At 42.8% G+C, this 20,000-nt stretch overlaps 2 protein-coding genes across 2 annotated transcripts in view; both read right to left on the reverse strand.

The window, feature by feature from the left end:
* Positions 1-4,133, reverse strand: part of LOC144541807 (uncharacterized) — a 12,727-nt gene extending 8,594 nt beyond the window's left edge. The window contains exon 1 of the mRNA XM_078286877.1: positions 3,936-4,133. Within this exon, the coding sequence (XP_078143003.1) occupies positions 3,936-3,990 (55 nt within the window). The 5' untranslated portion in view covers positions 3,991-4,133. The remainder of the gene's footprint in view (positions 1-3,935) is intronic.
* Positions 4,134-8,212: 4,079 nt separating this feature from the next.
* Positions 8,213-20,000, reverse strand: part of LOC139915047 (platelet-derived growth factor receptor beta-like) — a 31,002-nt gene continuing 19,214 nt past the window's right edge. The window contains exons 19-26 of the mRNA XM_078286579.1: positions 19,453-19,565; positions 18,192-18,314; positions 17,854-17,965; positions 17,134-17,233; positions 15,188-15,293; positions 14,607-14,787; positions 13,583-13,733; positions 8,213-8,875 (exon numbers count right to left, since the gene is read on the reverse strand). Coding sequence (XP_078142705.1) covers positions 8,734-8,875; positions 13,583-13,733; positions 14,607-14,787; positions 15,188-15,293; positions 17,134-17,233; positions 17,854-17,965; positions 18,192-18,314; positions 19,453-19,565 — 1,028 coding nt within the window. The 3' untranslated portion in view covers positions 8,213-8,733. The remainder of the gene's footprint in view (positions 8,876-13,582; positions 13,734-14,606; positions 14,788-15,187; positions 15,294-17,133; positions 17,234-17,853; positions 17,966-18,191; positions 18,315-19,452; positions 19,566-20,000) is intronic.

Consider the following 20,000-nt stretch of genomic DNA (forward strand, 5'->3'; position numbering starts at 1 on the left):
GTTTATGAGAATCAGACAGTAAAGAAAAACCCTTCTTTATGTTTTCAAATTTTGTAAAGAATATTTTTCTGATGGTTTCATATTTTGGGCAACAAATTTAAAAATGAGTTTCATCTTCAATGAGGTTCAGAGACGCTGCCTGCAGAGTCACGGTCGCTCATCCTGTATTTTGTAATGAGACTTTCTTTAACTTGGTTAATGCGGAGATAATTAGCCAAATCTATGTTTTGCTTACATGATCTATAACATTTAAGTTTATTTTGTTGGGTAATTTCATTTTTCTGCATTTCTTTGTATTTACATTGCAGATTTTCACCAATTTGTATAATTTCATTTTTTGGGGAGGAATTCATTTTGAATTCATTGAGCTGTTCTTCTAGCAGGCCGAGGGGGGGAGGCTCTCTGGACAGGGGACTGGCAAGAAGAGCTTTGTAGCTGATGGAGTTTCTGTCAGCAAGATTCAGAAGTTTCCAAAATGTAAATGTGAATGTGGAGCGGGAACAGTCCCAGCTCTGCCTGCAGCTGTTTGGGGAGTTTCTGTGAACTCCCAGAAGGAGCTCTGTGAACTCCAGCCGGGTTTGTTCAGTCAAACCGTTCGTCCAAGTCCAAGTCCAAGTCTAAAGTTGGTCCCCAAACCGCACTCCCATAAAGGAGGATTGGTTTAATAATGGAGTCTTCTTGCCTTTTCACTTAAAGGGTAACCGGTATTTTTCAACCTGGACCCTATTTTCCCATCTTTTTGTGTCTAAGTGACTAAAGGGGACAACAATTTTTTTTTTTTTGAAATTGGTCCAGTATTGAGCGAGATCGCTTCAGCCGGCAGCCGCGAAACGAGCTGCGATGTAATCCGACGGGACAAATCACACCGTCGATGTACGTCCACTAAAAGTTCTTGTTTTACTGACAGGCTCAGATTGTTGTTATAAGTGTCTGACAACATTATGGAAAGGAGCCTACAGAGAAATGAAACGTTTTTCTTTACCTTTCGCTTGATCCGGTCTGTGTGTAACTTCCTGCAACAACTCAACTCTCGCGAGACTCTCGCGAGAGTTGAGCGAGACTTGAGCGAGACTTGGTTACACAGACCGGATCAAGCGAAAGGTAAAGAAAAACGTTTCATTTCTCTGTAGGGTCCTTTAGCTGGGCGCCGATTTGTTCCCGGCGATCCGGCCGAGATTTCGGCGGGGGTCCCGACGCGTCGCCGGGTGTCCGGCGAACGGCGTTTTCGGCACCGATGGGTACCAGAGCGACCGGGGCTTGCTTGTTCGTTAACCTGTTAGGATTATTTTGTTCTATGGAGGATGTTACACTAAACTACAGCAGGCTGAGCAGAAACAGGTGAGGGAAACATCCATAATTAGTCTTTATTAACTTAAATTTTGGTTATGAAGAAATCAGTCAGAATGTTAGATTAATCTGTTGATGCTTACCGCATCTCGGCACCGATCTGTGTCACTGCCTGTGGCGTTACTGTCTACTTTGTATTTGAATATGCCTTGTATAGTGTTGTAGACCGCCGTGTCTATTTTATATTTATGTTATTCCGGTGTAAGAAAGACATGGTACTGAGACAGAGCGCCTGGCCTGCTGGTTCAGCACCACAGACACCCCACAGACAGCGACAGCCTGTCTGTGGGGTGTCTGTGGTGCTGAACTGTCTGTGGTGCTGAACTGTCTGTGGTGCTGAACTGTCTGTGCTGCTGAACTGTCTGTGCTGCTGAACTGTCTGTGGCGCTGAACTGTCTGTGCTGCTGAACTGTCTGTGCTGCTGAACTGTCTGTGCTGCTGAACTGTCTGTGCTGCTGAACTGTCTGTGCTGCTGAACCGCACGCTGTCCTCGGTGCTGAAACATTTGAACGCGACTGGCAACCTGTTTTCTTTTTTTGTTTTGTCTTGGCTCTGGCTTCACTGTATGTTTTCTTACACATCGGCTTGCTTGGCTCAGTAAGTGACAAGTTGTGTTTATGGATAGGATAGGACAGGATAGGATAGGACAGGACAGGATAGGACAGGACAGGATAGGACAGGACAGGATAGGATAGGACAGGATAGGATAGGACAGGATAGGATAGGACAGTATAGGATAGGACAGGATAGGATATAGGATAGGACAGGATAGGATAGGACAGGATAGGATAGGACAGGATAGGATAGGACAGGATATATCAACTACTTTACAGTTTTTAAATGACTTTATCAGAAGGGCCCCTCGAGAATGCTCCGCCCCCTCTGTGCTGAGAGTCTAGCTCCGCCCCTGCTCCCATGTATTATTGTGTGTGTGTCTCTTTCTCTGTCTGTCTCTCTCTCTCTCTCTCTCTCTCTGTCTCTCTCTCTCTCTCTCTCTCTCTCTCCATAATTCATCACTGTGGGTGAAGTGTCACTTCTCAGGAACTAAGAAAGCTGCTTTGTTTTCAGTTTAAATATGAAAAGAGTTTCCTCAGAGAGGTTTTCACGTGACGACAGGGATATGGTGTGTGTGTGTGTGTGTGTGTGTGTGTGTTGGGGGGGGTGGTATGACAAAACCTCAGCCCAGAGCTCTGACCCAGGAAACACATTTTCTCTAGGAGACCACACACACACACACACACACACATACACACACACACACACACACACAGGAGGGTCTCTTTCCCACTTCCTCGTCTTACTTCTACTTCCTCTAGCTGAGGAGTGTGTGTGAGTGTGTGTGTGTGTGCGTGTGTGTGTGTGTGTGTGTGTGTGTGTGTGGGTGGGGGGGCGACCACACCTTGGTTACCATGACAACGTCTATACATCCCCTCCCAGAATGAAAGAGAGACGTTTCAGGAACACAGTAATATTGTTGTTGTTATTGTTATTATTATTATTATTAGTAGTAGTAGTAGTAGTAGCAGCAGTAGTAGTACTAGTACTTGCAGTAGCAGTACTTGTAGTAGTAGTAGTAGTACTAATAGCAGTAGCAGCAGTAGTAGTAGTACTAGTCCTTGCAGTAACAGTACTTGTAGTAGTAGTAGTAGTACTAATAGCAGTAGCAGTAGTAGTAGTAGTACTAGTACTTGCAGTAGCAGTACTTGTAGTAGTAGTAGTAGTACTAATAGCAGTAGCAGCAGTAGCAGTAGTACTAGTACTTGCAGTAGCAGTACTTGTAGTAGTAGTAGTAGTAGTACTAATAGCAGCAGTAGCAGTAGTACTAGTACTTGCAGTAGCAGTACTTGTAGTAGTAGTAGTAGTACTAATAGCAGTAGCAGCAGTAGCAGTAGTACTAATACTTGCAGTAGCAGTATTTGTAGTATTAGTTGTAGCAGTGGATAGTTTTTAATTCCATTCTGTCTAAATTCTGTTTCAGTTTTTTCCACCTGATGAGAATAAACGTCTGATCAGATTCAATATTTTGAACATCAGCAGCTTCAGTCCAGAAACATCAGATTCAGATTCAGAAACCGATATCAGTGTAACTGCAGTTTCTGTGTATTAACATTATATTCATGTTTTATTAATGCATGTATTAATATTCATCATGCTGTACAGTCTGAAACCAGGAAGAGTCAAGAGACTGAAATCCAACTGTGGCTGCTGGACTTTTCTTCTTCTGCTGCTTCACTTCACTGTTTATCAAAGCAACTAAATCTTGTCGCTCTATCAATATCAATATTGATCACAAACAAATGTGTTATGATTCCACACTGTAATAAATATATGAACAAGTCCTTTAATCCTGTCTTCACAGTTTTATTCACCTTGTAAAGGAGTTGACTCTGTTTTGATTAATGCTCTTATGTAACAATCTAATCTTAGATTAGATTATTATTATTAACATTAAAATCTTATTTTTGTTGAAAATTATTGTGGCAGGTGAGAGAAATCATTCAGCTTGTTCTTAAAACATTTGTTAAAGTTTAATACTAATAAAACAATATCGTATTTTAACGATACGCAGAATAATTTGGTGTTCTTACCTTCAGCTGAGCAGCACAGGGCGAGCGACAGCAGCAGATAGTGGAGAAAAATCATCCTCTCTCTCTCTTTCTCTCCTTCACTATATCAGTCTGTTGTTATTCTCTCTTCTGACTTTTAACAGTAACAGCTAGCTAACAGGAGACTCTCTCTCTCTCTCTCTCTCTCTCTCTCTCTCTCTCTCTCTCAGTCTGTCTCTCCAACAGGGTTTCCACTTCCTCTCTGTAAACCACTGTGGTCTCTCTCTCTCTCTCTCTCTCTCTCTCTCTCTCTCTCTCTGTCTCTCTCTTCTTTACTGACATGACAAAATTAACACATTTCTATTGCCAAAGGGTATTACATATGGAACAATGTGAACAATGTGAAAGAAGTAAAATAAAAAAGAACATATATATAATATAGCCACTAGTGGCGATGGCTGGGTTCATGCCAGCAGCAGCCAGAGCTGAAACGTGGAGTTTGCATTAAGTTTAGTGTCAGTTTTGTCAGATCAGGCTGTTGAGCCGTCAGGCCCCGAGCATCAAGTCTGATACTGAAGAATATCACAGCAAGTTAAAAGGTTCAATATCCAACTTCGTATTGGCTTCACTGTGTTTAGCTGAACACTCAAAGTGCTGCTGTTGGGTCGGATCTGTATGGAAACTGGTGAGCATGTTCCACATCAGGGTTTGAACAGGTTTACCAAATTTCATAGCGATTGGTGAGTTATAAGCTAAAATGTCATAGGCCACACCCACTTTCACTAATGACGACCAAACTTCAGATTTTGACTCGGACCTGGTCCTAGAGCATGTGTAATTTTGTGCAATTTCACCTATTGGATTAGGAGATACAGTTTTCTGGCCTTTGTGGCGCCCCCTATTGGTCAACCTTTGAATGGCTTTGCACACATGTTCATTCATTATATCTGAACATGTTGTCCAAGTTTCATGATGATTGGACCATCTATCACAAATTTATCACAATTTAGCTTATAGGCCACACCTCCTTGACAACTTGAAGAGTTAATATCTTCAAAACTACAGCAGATATCAACAATCTATAAACAAAATGTGAAGAGCGGACCGTAGATGCTACTGACCCATTTTGGTGGTAATTGGTCAAACGGTCCAGGAGGAGAGGTTAAAAATTCTGCCTTGCAGGCATGAACCCCTAATTACACTATTACTAGTGTTACTGCAATTCTAACATCAATTATGTACAAACATTTTTATATAATTATACAATTATGTAATTATAAAAAAGTTAGGGTTAAAGAGTTAAGGTTAGGGTTGTGTGTGTGTGTGTGTGTGTGTTAGTGAACTGAGCGTCAGGACCAGCTGAGTGAGGGGACTGGTTCTGGTTCTGGTTCTGGTTCTGGTTCTGGTTCCAACTCGGAACTACCGACCTCCGACTTCCAATGGAATGCACCGTTAGTCCAGAGTCCAGATCTCAGGGAGTAACCTGCACTCAGCCGACTGAAACTTTGAGCTCAGGCAGGTTAGCGTCTCGTTCAGTCGGGTCCAGGTGCTTTCTTAGTTTTTACTTTTTTGATTTTGTCCTTAAGTTCCTGCTCAGTAATAGAGAAGTCTAGTTCTGCTTTAATAGCCAATTCTAATTCTTCTAGTATTTATTCTAGTTTTTTGTTTATATGGTCCTGATTAGGGTTTGTATTTGATTGATATTTTCAGTTTGTTTCAATTATCCCAGAACTGACTTGTGTTGAACTAATTATTTCTCTCTCTGTCTGTCTCTCTCTCTCTCTCTCTCTCTGTCTGTCTGTCTGTCTCTCTGTCTGTCTGTCTGTCTCTCTCTCTGTCTCTCTCTCTCTGTCTGTCTGTCTGTCTCTCTCTCTGTCTCTCTCTCTCTGTCTTTCTCTCTCTCTGTCTCTCTGTCTCTCTCTCTGTCTCTCTCTCTCTGTCTGTCTGTCTGTCTCTCTCTCTGTCTCTCTCTCTCTGTCTGTCTCTCTCTCTGTCTCTCTCTCTCTGTCTCTCTGTCTCTCTCTCTGTCTCTCTCTCTGTAATATTCTGTCCATTTTCTGTCTGTCCAAAGTTGTCAGTTATTTTCACAGTAAAACAATCAAGTCTTCTAACAGAAAGTGAGTCTTGACTTCTGCAGTTTGTTTCTGGTTCATTTTCAATTCATAAATAAAAATTATTTTTGAGTTAAACACACGAGCGCCTCCAAGTCGTAGCGGCGAGACGTCGTCCCGTTCTCCCTCTGCTTCTTCCCAGGTGACCTGAACGCAGCGTCGGTCTGGGTTTACCTGCAGGACTGCTGCATCATGGGATAAGAGGGTGTTTATCAAAGTGTTTATCTTTTCTGTCTTGAATGTGAAGTTCAAGGACCGTTCCAGTGTGTCTGTGTGTTATACCTCATTTACTACAATTTACATTTACTTTACTTTACTTTACTTTCTAAAGCTTGCCATACTTTCCTAGATGTTCGATGTGTTTTTCCTCCCAGGCAGCCAATCGTTTGTTACAGTGTGAAAATCAACTGGCAGGGACTTGAACCCTATAATATAGATTATATATAATAATCTATAATCATCACACTGTACATCCTGCTTTGGTTTGCTTTCGTCAAAGTTACTTTATCGTTCCGTGGTCATTTTTAGTTTAATGCCCCACATTGTTTTGAAGAGTTTAACGTCTTCTGGTGCGTTCGCATGCCGGTGGGAAGCTCCGACATCCGGGACTTCACGGTCGGCCGCCAAACGGCGTCGCACTCAAGTGATATTTGGTCAGAAAATCAAACCCAGAAGACAAACGATCAGCAGACATGGACATCGTGGAAATATGAAGTGGATTTGGCTTCTTGCTTTAAAAAAGTTTAGTTGATAGTCCGGTTAACTATCAAGTAGGAAATTAGTTTTTCCGATTTATCCATTGGCACGGATGGGAAATGTTTTCCATGCAGAGACACTACAGACTGTATGCCTCCGCCAGAAAATAGTTCCTGAAGAAAAGACTGTTTTACGAACTGAATTCAAATGTTCAGGATCATAAATCCGAACACGAACGTTCGCCAGCAGCAGAGAATTTTAAGGAAAGTTCATCAGCTGAACATTTAATTTAAAAACAGGGAAATCAAATAAATATTCAAACATCAAGTATGGTATGCTTTGGAAAATGGTTGGTACTAATGTAAAGTGTGCAGTGTAGTAACATCTTTTCTGTGTTGAGTTTGATGAAAACTGTTAAAACCACTTTGTAGATTTTAAAAAATACATCAATGAGAAAATAAACTTTATTTTCTTCATTCCTGGAAAACTCAATTTTTACAGATACATGGTTTTCCTGCTGCAACATTTATATGCAATCGCCAAGATAATGCTAAATATAGTTATTTTTTTGACAACATCATATACAGACTGAATACATTACTGCTGTGTTCACTTCAAAATGTGTCAGATCAATAACACTGATCAGATAGCAGATCCATGACACTGATCAGATAGCAGATCAATAACACAGATGAAGCTCTGTCTGTCCAGTATCACACTGTGTTCCTGTACTGACACTTTCTTATGGTAAAACAGCTGTGGGAACATTTTAGTCAAAATTTGGTTTTCTTTTTTAGATTTGAAGAGTTTTGTTTGGTGGAAATCTGAACTGCTGCTGATGGAAATAAGATCAAAGGAACAAACGACATCAAGCAAACAACAAATAAAACGACTTAACTTCAAACCACAGAAGAGTTCTGACCAAATTGTGGAAATGTTTGAGTCAGAGGTGTGACCAAGTCCGCTTCACTCGAGTCCCAAGTCAGTCTCAAGTCTTGAGGCACAAGTCTCAAGTCAAGTCCCGGGTCTAAATGTAGATTACCAAGTCAAGTCCAAGTCAAGTCCAAGTCATTAATGTCAAGTCTCAAGTCTAAATGTAGAACAGCAAGTCAAGTCCAAGTCAAGTCCAAGTCAATGTCAAGTCTCAAGTCTAAATGTAGAACAGCAAGTCAAGTCAGAACAAATCAAGAGTCCAGTATCAATTTAATATCTTAAAGAAAACTAAATATCTAGGACTTTTCAATGCAATATGGTTTTAATAGGATAAAAACTTGGTAAGAGCATCATGAGTTTGATTTCTATAATCAGTTTCAACTTCAATAAATTCAATCATTCCATACAAATTCAGAAAACAGAATTTAAATTCAGTCGTCCGCTGGAACAAATCTCATCACTTTCAATCTAAGTCATTTACACAAACACAAGATCTCAAGTCAAGACTTTAGAAACCTTTTCAAGTCATCAAAGTACAAGTCAGAGTCAAGTCCCAAGTCAGCAGAACCCAAGTCAAGTCAAGTCTCAAGTCACCGTCAGCATGAAATGTGGGTGAATTGGAAAAAAAAATGCTAATAATCAAACCATCGCCCAGAGTTGTTTCCGTTGTGTTTGTTGTGTGTTTGGTTTGTTGTGTTTTTATTGGCAGCAGATCGTCTCTCTCACCGCAGGTTTGTTCTCAAATTAATTTCCATCATTTGAACAAATTTTACACTTTTACAAAATGTTTGGCAGCAACAACACTGAACCACATGATAGTTTTTAAAGTCCGGTCTGGATCTTCTGGATTCTGATGAACGTCAGGATGTTTTGGTTTCAGAAGAGAGAAGTTTGTAGTTTTCTGTAGTTTTCTGCCTTATAAAGCGAGATAATACACAGATACAGAAGCAGAGTAACAGAGTGACGGGATATGAAGGAGAACATACAGTTAATCCTGAATAAAACCTTCTTCTTCTGTCGTTAAACCTCCTGACGGCGGTTCAGCCTCGCTCCGCTTGAGAGACACGCGGGAGTCGAACCCTCGCCAGCAGCGGGGAGCTTCACAGGAAGCTCTCCTCTTCTTCGGTGGTGCGCGGCGAGCGGGGCGGCTCCTCCACTTCCTGCCTGGGCTCTGACGTCACTTCCTGTGCTCCTGATGCATCATGGGAGTTAGTCTCAGGTGGGGAATCTGAAGCCTGAGGGCTGGAGAGGAGACGTGAGTTCATATCTGATTTACTGTCTGTCTCTCTGCCTGTCTCTCTGCCTGTCTGTCTGCCTGTCTGTCTGTCTCTCTGCCTGTCTGTCTGTCTGTCTGTCTCTCTGCCTGTCTCTCTGTCTCTCTGTCTGTCTGCCTGTCTGTCTGTCTGTCTGTCTCTCTGCCTGTCTCTCTGTCTGTCTGTCTCTCTGCCTGTCTGTCTGTCTGTCTGTCTCTCTGCCTGTCTCTCTGTCTCTCTGTCTGTCTGCCTGTCTGTCTGTCTCTCTGTCTCTCTGCCTGTCTCTCTGTCTCTCTGTCTGTCTGTCTGTCTCTCTGTCTGTCTGTCTGTCTGCCTGTCTGCCTGTCTCTCTGCCTGTCTGCCTGTCTCTCTGTCTGTCTGTCTGTCTCTCTGTCTGTCTGTCTGTCTGTCTGTCTGTCTCTCTGCCTGTCTGCCTGTCTCTCTGTCTGTCTGTCTCTCTGCCTGCCTGCCTGTCTGTCTCTCTGCCTGTCTCTCTGTCTGTCTGTCTGTCTGTCTGCCTGTCTGTCTGTCTGTTTTACTGACTGACCAACTGACAACAGAAATAATGGCCGTCAGTGAGAAAATGAACCTGCTGTAGAAACCCAAATGAAAAATCACCATCATATTCCTATAGTGTTCCTATAATATTCCTATAATATTCCTATAGGGACTTAAGTGTTTTTCATCTGCAATAGGTATTCAAAATAAGATGAATTGTTACAATATTGCCAAATTCTATGACTGTTAATTGTGTGATATGTGATGATAAAAGTGAGTTGTAATGAACTGCAGTTCTGCTGTTTACAATTAACATTTCTGATCATAAAGGTCCAGCGGAGGAACCTGGCTGGGCGTCGACCAGAAAACCAACGAGCTGCTCTCACTTCCCCAAACAGACTCTGACTCAAACCCTCGACCAGACCAGACCAGACCAGACCAGACCAGCCGAAACCAGACCAGCTGAGACCAGACCAGACCAGACCAGACCAGACCAGACCAGACCAGCCGAGACCAGACCAGACCAGACCAGACCAGACCAGACCAGCCGAAACCAGACCAGACCAGACCAGACCAGCCGAAACCAGACCAGACCAGACCAGACCAGACCAGCCGAAACCAGACCAGACCAGACCAGACCAGACCAGCCAAGACCAGACCAGACCAGACCAGCCGAAACCAGACCAGACCAGACCAGACCAGACCAGCCAAGACCAGACCAGACCAGACCAGACCAGCCGAAACCAGACCAGACCAGACCAGACCAAACCAGACCAGCCGAAACCAGACCAGACCAGCCAAGACCAGACCAGACCAGCCGACCCGCTGCACAGACAGATTGACAAACTTCAGAGAAACTAAAACTAGTTGAAGTGCAGAAAAAAGATCTGCTGTGGAACCTTGTATCACTGGGGCTGCACTTTTTTTTATCAACATTTATCTTTAACCGGCTTTACAGTTTAATATTAAAGTAGTAAAGTAGTAAAATATAGCTTGAAAACCTTGTCAGCTTCTCAGGAATGAAGGAAGCAGACTGTTTAGGGTGAAGTTGCACAGAGTTTTAAAAAGGTTTTGTAAGCTGAAGATTATGAAACGTCTTTAACCCACAGAGAGCGCGGAGTCCTTCAACAGAGACACGGAAGCCACAACGAGTTGTAAATGACTGATATATATAATTATTATGATGTGAACTGTATCATTTGTCCCAGGGCAGAAGGTGCTGAACCTTTTCCCTGACAGTCTGCAGCAGTAAGTCCAGTATCAGACCGAGTCCAGTCTGACTCTGGTTCAGATGGAAAACATGCTGTACTGTGAGCTGGTGTTTTCATCCTGATATTCTTTAATTGAGGCTGCAGATATTTTGTGCCGATATTCAGTTTCTTTTCATGACAAAAAAACATCAAGTATTCAGTTTTCTTCTTGTCAGAAAAACATTCAGAGCATCAACAGACACCAAAACTCTCCACTGGAACCAGGAAGATAATAATAATAATGATAATGATAATGATAATGATAATAATGATAATAATAATGCAGACTTGTGGAATCTCTCTAATTAAAACCAGCTCAGGTTCAGGTCTTCCCATAGACAACCAGTGTAGTATTGTTCAGTTCTGCAGTTAATATGTAATCAATCAAACTGCATCATATCATCAGATCCATGTTACGTGTTTGTGCTCCGTGTAGCGTGTTGCAGTCAGGAGATACGTGTTTGTCCAGAAACATGGCTAACATGACTGGACAGACAGACAGGCAGACAGACAGGCAGACAGACAGGCAGACAGACAGACAGACAGACAGGCAGACAGACAGACAGACAGGCAGACAGACAGACAGGCAGACAGACAGATGCAGCTGCAGACAGACAGACAGACAGACAGACAGACAGACAGACAGACAGACAGGCAGACAGACAGATGCAGCTGCAGACAGGTCAGTGTTGCACCATGCAGACTGAGGTTTGCTGCATTGCGCCATGCGGCGCTGCAGACGGGCAGCAGGTTGGCCAATCAGCTTCCTCTCTTCCTCCTCCAACAGGCAGAGAGACGGAGACTAACGCTGAGCGGACGTTAAAATAGAAACAAGAAGAAGAGACGGAACTTCAGCTACAGATAGGAACGCCTTACAGTAACCTTTGACCCTCTAAACCCTAAACTTAGGGTTCAGGTTTACAGAGTTAGGGTTCATGTTTACGGAGTTAGGGTTCATGTTTACGGAGTTAGGGTTCAGGTTTACGGAGTTAGGGTTCATGTTTAGAGGGTTAGGGTTCAGGTTTACAGAGTTAGGGTTCATGTTTAGAGGGTTAGGGTTCAGGTTTACAGAGTTAGGGTTCATGTTTAGAGGGTTAGGGTTCAGGTTTACAGAGTTAGGGTTCATGTTTAGAGGGTTAGGGTTCAGGTTTACAGAGTTAGGGTTCAGGTTTACGGAGTTAGGGTTCATGTTTACGGAGTTAGGGTTCAGGTTTAGAGGGTTCAGGTTTAGAGGGGTTTCATCCCTTAAGGAACACTATAAGATGGCTTCCCTTCTTGCCTACATTTCCCATGTTCCCTATGAGCTGTGATGCATCAGTGGGTCAGCTGACAGACTGTTTATATGATTTCTGTCCAGCAGCTGAAATCAAAACCTGCACTGCAGTGTGCAACACCTGAGACTGTCATCCAGGAAGCCTGCAGAGAGACCAGGTTCTGTTCACTGCAGTTTAGACAGTTTTGAGTTGGACATTGAAGATCACCCTGGTTTATGTAAGACTTGTGTTTTGGTAATAAATTCACCATTTTTGGTTCTTTTGGACTAGACTGTCTTTTGTTGCACCACTACATGTGGTAGGCCATTCCCCGCTTCTTGGTCTGCCACAAGAGTTAGGGTTCAGGGTTCAGGGTTTCGAGGGTTCAGGGTTCAAGGTTTAGAGGGCCCAGGGTTCAGGGTTCAGAGGGTCCAGGGTTCAGGGTTCAGGGTTTAGAGGATTCAAGGTTTAGAGGGTTCAGGGTTCAAGGTTTAGCGCATTCAGGGTTCAGGGTTTAGAGGGTTCAAGGTTTAGAGGGTTCAGGGTTCAAGGTTTAGAGGGTTTAGGGTTCAAAGTTTAGAGGGTTCAGGGTTTAGAGGGTTCAAGGTTTAGAGGGTTCAGGGTTCAAGGTTTAGAGGGTTTAGGGTTTAGAGGGTTCAGGGTTCAGGGTTTAGAGGGTTCAAGGTTTAGAGGGTTCAGGGTTTAGAGGGTTCAGGGTTCAGGGTTTAGAGGGTTCAGGGTTTAGAGGGTTCAAGGTTTAGAGGGTTCAGGGTTTAGAGGGTTCAGGGTTAATGCAGAGTTTTTGTACCCAACCCCTCTAGTGGACTATCAGGCATACCGCCTAAAGCCCAAAAACGAGTCGCAGAATACATGACCGGAGTCCGGAGTTTATTTTAAATCTGTAACTTTAACTCCAACCTTCATGAAGTAATTATTAAAACCACCAAGAGAAGACGGAGATAAGGAGGACAACAGCAGGCCGCCACTGACCTGTAAACAAACCACCATGTTACAAAACCACCATGATTCTGTCTGCAGGATAAATAGCAAAACTAAACCACTGTGTAAAGTTTACAGTTTACACTCAAGTGTTAAACCAGAACAAAAAGCAGATCACATCCATTGATCTCCAGTTCAGTTCAGCGGATCAGTCTCTGTTTGGTTCATAATGATAAACTAGCCTACATGTTCACCTCAGAGTTAGGGTTCAGGGTTTAGGGGGTTCAGGTTTAGAGGATTAGGGTTCAGGTTTAGAGGGTTCAGGTTTACAGAGTTAGGGTTCAGGTTTACAGAGTTAGGGTTCAGGGTTTAGAAGGTTCAGGTTTAGAGGATTAGGGTTCAGGTTTAGAGGGTTCAGGTTTACAGAGTTAGGGTTCAGGTTTACAGAGTTAGGGTTCAGGGTTTAGGGGGTTCAGGTTTAGAGGATTAAGGTTCAGGTTTAGAGGGTTCAGGTTTACAGAGTTAGGGTTCAGGTTTACAGAGTTAGGGTTCAGGGTTTAGAAGGTTCAGGTTTAAAGGATTAGGGTTCAGGTTTAGAGGGTTCAGGGTTTACAGAGTTAGGGTTCGGGTTTATAGGTTAGGGTTCAGGGTTTAGAGGGTCAAAGGTCTGAACATGTCAGCGGCTCGGTCATAAACCGTCTGCTGGTCCTTCAGTTGTAATTGCAGCAACGCTGGCTCCTGATTGGCTGAGCCTACCTGGGTCTTCCCTGAGTGGCTGCGTCCAGCACAAGGCCACTGGCTTCAATGGTGATGTCGGTGACGGGGATGATGTAAGTACTGTGGGAGGGACCTGCCTCCTCTGGCTCTGCCTCTGATTGGTGAACTCTGACCTGAGGGGCGTGGCTTCCTGTAAACACGGCAGAATGTTGATGTCACAACAAGGAAACTTGAGGAATCTCAGAAAGTGAAACTTAGTGGCAGAAATGAACCAGAACAGAAACAGGGTCAGGACTTATTGGACTGATGTTTATTGTTTTCAGACTTTCTTTGCACAAAATGTCAGAATCCTTCTATCTTAGGTCATCACAAGTAAATTAAATCTATTTGAGCCAATGTGCACCAACTTTAAAGCTGCATTCACTAAGATTGGGATGTGGACCATGTAGAACCAACCTTGAATATGGATGGAATTTATGGTCCAGCAGACCTGTGAAATGAGAACCATGCAGACTCACCTCTAAATTCTGTCCATATTCAACATAATTGTGTCGTGGTTGATTCTACATTGTTTACATTCCAATCTTAGTGAATACAGCTTTAAGCCTTAAAAATGTTTCTTTGTTCTGTAATTTGTTGTGTTTTAGAAACAAACTGTAGTTTTGTAGTTTTTGGTCGATTCACGCACCAATCGTTCATTTGGACACAACAGGTTCACAAACAGAACTGGGTCTAAATTTCAGATTAGGTTTGGTTCAGGTTTGGTTGGATTTATTTTTATAGCGCTTTTCTTAAAGTTACAAAGTGCCAAACACCACTTTGTAATTTAATATAAAATACATTAACTGACACTAAAGAACAATAACAACTTGCCCAATATTAATTAATGTTTCTGCTGGATGTTTTCTGACATTCAGAAAGTCTATTAGTTCACTTCAACCAGCTGAAGGAACATTTTTATTTTTTGTGACATTTGAAAAGATTGTGTAAAATTCACTTGACAGTTAGATGGAAACAGTATAATAGTTTCTCTGTGTAAATGAGTTTTAGGACATCACTGTACCATTGCTGTCCGTTTGACTGTCAGTCTGGTCAGCGGTGCCGGGCGGACTGGGTTTGGACCAGTTATCTGTCTGTCCTTCAGTCTGGTCGGTGGGACCGGTTGGACCGGTTGGACCGGGTTTGGACCGAAGCACAGCAGGATGTTCACCGTTCAGAAACGTCTCAGTCACCTGGAAGTACCGCTGCCCACAAAAGAACCAGAACCAGCAGGCAACTTTGAACCTTCCTTTACTTGACATGACGTCATCTCATCTACGATTGGCCAGTTATCCACCAAGAAGAAAAATACAACTAACTACTGAACAGAGCCAGGAATGAGAAGTACAACAGCTGATTTTAACAGAGTTAAAGTGTTTTTATGGTGTATTTTTCCTTTGAGTTTTTAATTTTTAGGCAGCTTCTTGTAAATTCAGTTCAGTTCAGTTCAGTTTACCTCATTTTAAATCCTCAGCTCTTACATTTTTAGATACCATTTTTTAATCTTGAAAATCTGAGTCTGTTCACCTTTCTGTGGGAATTAAATTCTTCTGTGTCTTCTGTTACGATCTTAAATGTAAGTTCTCTAAGTATGAAAGTCTCTACCTTCTTGTAGGCGTCGGTCAGCATGTTGCCAACAGAGACGACCAATGAGGAGAAAGAAGGTCTGGACTCGGATTTCTCTTCCCAGCATTGCTTCATCACCTCGTAGCTGGAGACAAAACCAAAGAAAACCAGGGAGTTAGCCTGTTTTTCCCACAGCAGGGTAAACCTGAGCCAGTCCAGGCTAACAGCTCAGTTAGCCTGGACTGACCTGGACTAGCCTGAACTAACAAGGACCGAGACTCAAATGAACTCTGAAAGACTTTGACAAACTCTTCTTCACTATAATCCTGCTAAGTGAACATTATTATAGTCATATAAACTCTATTTGTTCCTCGCTAAGCATAGTGTTACAGCGTAACATGAGGTTTCTCCTCAGTGACAAGAGGCTTCTCCTCAGTGACAAGAGGCTTCTCCTCAGTGACAAGAGGTTTCTCCTCAGTGACATGAGGTTTCTCCTCAGTGATGTGAGGTATCTCCTCAGTGACGTGAGGTTTCTCCTCAGTGACAAGAGGCTTCTCCTCAGTGACATGAGGTTTCTCCTCAGTGACATGAGGTTTCTCCTCAGTGACATGAGGTTTCTCCTCAGTGACGTGAGGTTTCTCCTCAGTGACAAGAGGCTTCTCCTCAGTGACGTGAGGTTTCTCCTCAGTGACAAGAGGCTTCTCCTCAGTGTCATGAGGTTTCTCCTCAGTGACAAGAGGCTTCTCCTCAGTGACATGAGGTTTCTCCTCAGTGACATGAGGTTTCTCCTCAGTGATGTGAGGTTTCTCCTCAGTGATGTGAGGTTTCTCCTCAGTGACAAGAGGCTTCTCCTCAGTGACAAGAGGCTTCTCCTCAGTGACAAGAGGTTTCTCCTCAGTGACAAGAGGTTTCTCCTCAGTGATGTGAGGTTTCTCTACAGTGACATGAGGCTTCTCCTCAGTGATGTGAGGTTTCTCCTCAGTGACAAGAGGCTTCTCCTCAGTGACATGAGGTTTCTCCTCAGTGACAAGAGGCTTCTCCTCAGTGACATGAGGTTTCTCCTCAGTGACATGAGGCTTCTCCTCAGTGACAAGAGGTTTCTCCTCAGTGACAAGAGGTTTCTCCTCAGTGACAAGAGGTTTCTCCTCAGTGATGTGAGGTTTCTCCTCAGTGACAAGAGGTTTCTCCTCAGTGATGTGAGGTTTCTCTACAGTGACATGAGGTTTCTCCTCAGTGACATGAGGTTTCTCCTCAGGGTGACATGAGGTTTCTCCTCAGTGACAAGAGGTTTCTCCTCAGTGACAAGAGGCTTCTCCTCAGTGACATGAGGTTTCTCCTCAGTGACATGAGGTTTCTCCTCAGTGACATGAGGTTTCTCCTCAGTGACATGAGGTTTCTCCTCAGTGACATGAGGCTTCTCCTCAGTGACATGAGGTTTCTCCTCAGGGTGACATGAGGTTTCTCCTCAGTGACATGAGGTTTCTCCTCAGTGACATGAGGTTTCTCCTCAGTGACATGAGGTTTCTCCTCAGTGACATGAGGTTTCTCCTCAGTGACAAGAGGCTTCTCCTCAGTGACATGAGGTCTCATACATGTTGTATCATACATGGTGTATGTAATGTGGTCGGCTTGGTCGGGTATCATACATGTTGTATGTAGCGTGCGGGTTACATACATGTTGTATGTAGCTTGGTTGGGTATCATACATGTTGTATGTAGTGTGGTCGGGTATAATACATGTTGTATGTAGTGTGGTCGGGTATCATACATGTTGTATGTAGCTTGGTCGGGTATAATACATGTTGTATGTAGCGTGGTCGGGTATCATACATGTTGTATGTAGCGTGGTCGGGTATCATACATGTTGTATGTAGTGTGGTCGGGTATAATACATGTTGTATGTAGTGTGGTCAGGTAACATACATGTTGTATGTAGCGTGGTCGGGTATAATACATGTTGTATGTAGCGTGGTCGGGTAACATACATGTTGTATGTAGCGTGGTCGGGGCGGGGCATGCGGTACCCTCTCTTCAGAGCAGAGTAAAACTCCTGGTTCAGCGGAAGGTCGGGGTACGGACTCCCACCTGGGACAAAAAACACAAAACACTGTAGGAACCAATGGAAACTCCATTACAAATACATATGACATAAAGCACAGAGCAAGACAGGGTTAAAATAAAGAATAAAGTAGAATAGAGAACAATACAATACTGTTGTATTGTACAATAGAACATAACAGAATACAACAGAACAGAATAGAATAGAACTAAATAGAATATACTATAATAGACTAGAATAAAATCCATACAATATATTCTAGAATACAATGCATTCTTAAATTAATTAAATTAAATTAATTATTATTGTAATAATTATTGTCATTTTTTAGCACATTATTCTGTGCTTTAGCCTTATGGTATTTATCGTCTTCTTTTTTATTGTTCATGTATTTATTCTACTTCCTGTTTTAATAAAAGCTTTATTAAGAAAATAAGTATAGATCTAGTCGGTGTAGACTGGTATGGTATAGATCTAGTCGGTGTAGACTGGTATGGTATAGATCTAATCGGTATAGACTGGTATGGTATAGATCTAGTCGGTGTAGACTGGTATGGTATAGATCTAGTCGGTATAGACTGGTATGGTATAGATCTAGTCGGTGTAGACTGGTCTGGTATAGATCTAGTCAGTATAGACTGGTTACCCAGAGAGAAGATCTCCCACAGTAAAACTCCATAGGACCAGACGTCGCTCTGAATGCTGTAAATGTTCTGGAAGATACTTTCTGGAGCCATCCACTTTACTGGGAGGAAGGCCTGCAAACACACATACACACACACACACACACACACACACACGCACACACACACAAACACACACACACACACAGTCAGAGTTCTGTGGTCTGAATTGAAGGTTATTGACGTGGAAAAGAGAATCAGAGAAATGACTAGAATGTAAAAATACAAATTAACACCCAGCAGTCAGCTGATGAATGCTATGAACTAATAATAATTGAACTAATTGGTCTCATGAACTGACGTTTCCCTTGGCAACGTAGTCCTGGTCCTTCAGGACGTCCCGGGCCAGGCCGAAGTCGCAGATCTTCACCAGTTTTCCTTCAGACACCAAGATGTTCCTGGCTGCCAAGTCTCTGTGGACGCACTGCAGGACACAACAACGGCCCGTTAAAACACTGCAGGACACAACAACGTCCCGTTAAAACACTGCAGGACACAACAACGGCCCTTTAAAACACTGCAGGACACAACAACGCCCCGTTAAAACACTGCAGGACACAACAACGGCCCGTTAAAACACTGCAGGACACAACAACGGCCCTTTAAAACACTGCAGGACACAACAACGCCCCGTTAAAACACTGCAGGACACAACAACGCCCCGTTAACACACTGCAGGACACAACAACGCCCCGTTAACACACTGCAGAAGAAGAAGGTTCTTCAGAGTTCTTTGAAGCTTGATAAGATACAAACCATCTGATTTGTAAACATAAAGAACTGGTAAATCAGAACAAAGAACCTAATGTGGATCTTAAAGTCTCAGTGAACTGAAACATGACTTTTCACCATGTCAGCTAATTTCTGTTAAAATCTAAATCCTTCCTGGAAAGCAGTGTATCTGAAATGATGACCTCATGCTGCACCAGGCGGAAATAAAGTTTCTATCAATAAAACAGTTCAGTTAAGGAAGGAAGACGCTTCAGCATGCTGCTTCACTTTAAAAAGTTATTTTAATCCTGCTGGTTCTTCAAGGTTCTTTAAAGCACCATGAAGGTTCTTTATGGTTCCACACATTTCCTGCTATTATAGTATACTACATATACTATAAACCTGTTTCTACAGAATAGATTTCTATGGTGAGTAGTCTGTAGTGGTTGCTATGGTAACTCTTGTGGTAACCAGGGAGCTAGTTAGCCATCTTGGTTGATCAAGTTCAAGGTCAATACTTCATTTCCTTCTCAGCTTGTTGGTTGGGATTTGTTTTGTCAAACTCACTTAAAACAGACAGAGAGGAAGAAGAACAGTTCAAATGAACCACAAGATGTAAAAGTCAGATGGATCAGTAATGTATTGATCACTTATGTATTGATCAGCATGTATTGATCAGTGGTGTATTGATCAGCATGTATTGATCAGTGGTGTATTGATCAGTGGTGTATTGATCAGTAATGTATTGACCAGTGGTGCATTGATCAGTGGTGTATTGATCAGTGGTTATTGATCAGTAATGTATTGATCAATAATGTATTGATCAGTGGTGTATTGATCAGTAACCGTACATTTCTGGAGGACAGGAAGTCCATGGCCTGAGCCGCCTGGTAGGAGAAACCCAGCAGATCCTGCAGACTGAGGAGAGGAGACTCACTGAGGAGCAGCGCCGCCCCCTGCTGGTCTGGAGGAGGACAGCAACATTACTGCTTCATACTGCTGGAGGTCTGCTTTAATATCTATTCTATCTATTTAGTAGTGATGGATGATTGTTAATCTCCTGATACGATTCAATACGATCTGAGGTTCAGGATCAATACAACCAGGATACGATGTGATCAATAAAAGTTCAGTGACAACAAAGTCTGACTGCAGAATTCTGTTTATTTCTGAGACTCAAATCTTTCTAGCGATGCCATTGGCTGCTAGAATGTAAACAACAATTTATAATTTGGATGGAGAGCTTGTGAAACTGTGATGGTCAAGAGTCTCATTAGTGATTACTACAGCAGAATAACATGGAGCTGATATCACCATTCATGTTCCTGACAGCAGAATAACATGGAGCTGATATCACCATTCATGTTCCTGACAGCAGAATAACATGGAGCTGATATCA

Source organism: Centroberyx gerrardi, chromosome 11, assembly GCF_048128805.1.
Source record: "Centroberyx gerrardi isolate f3 chromosome 11, fCenGer3.hap1.cur.20231027, whole genome shotgun sequence".
Taxonomy (NCBI): domain Eukaryota; kingdom Metazoa; phylum Chordata; class Actinopteri; order Beryciformes; family Berycidae; genus Centroberyx; species Centroberyx gerrardi.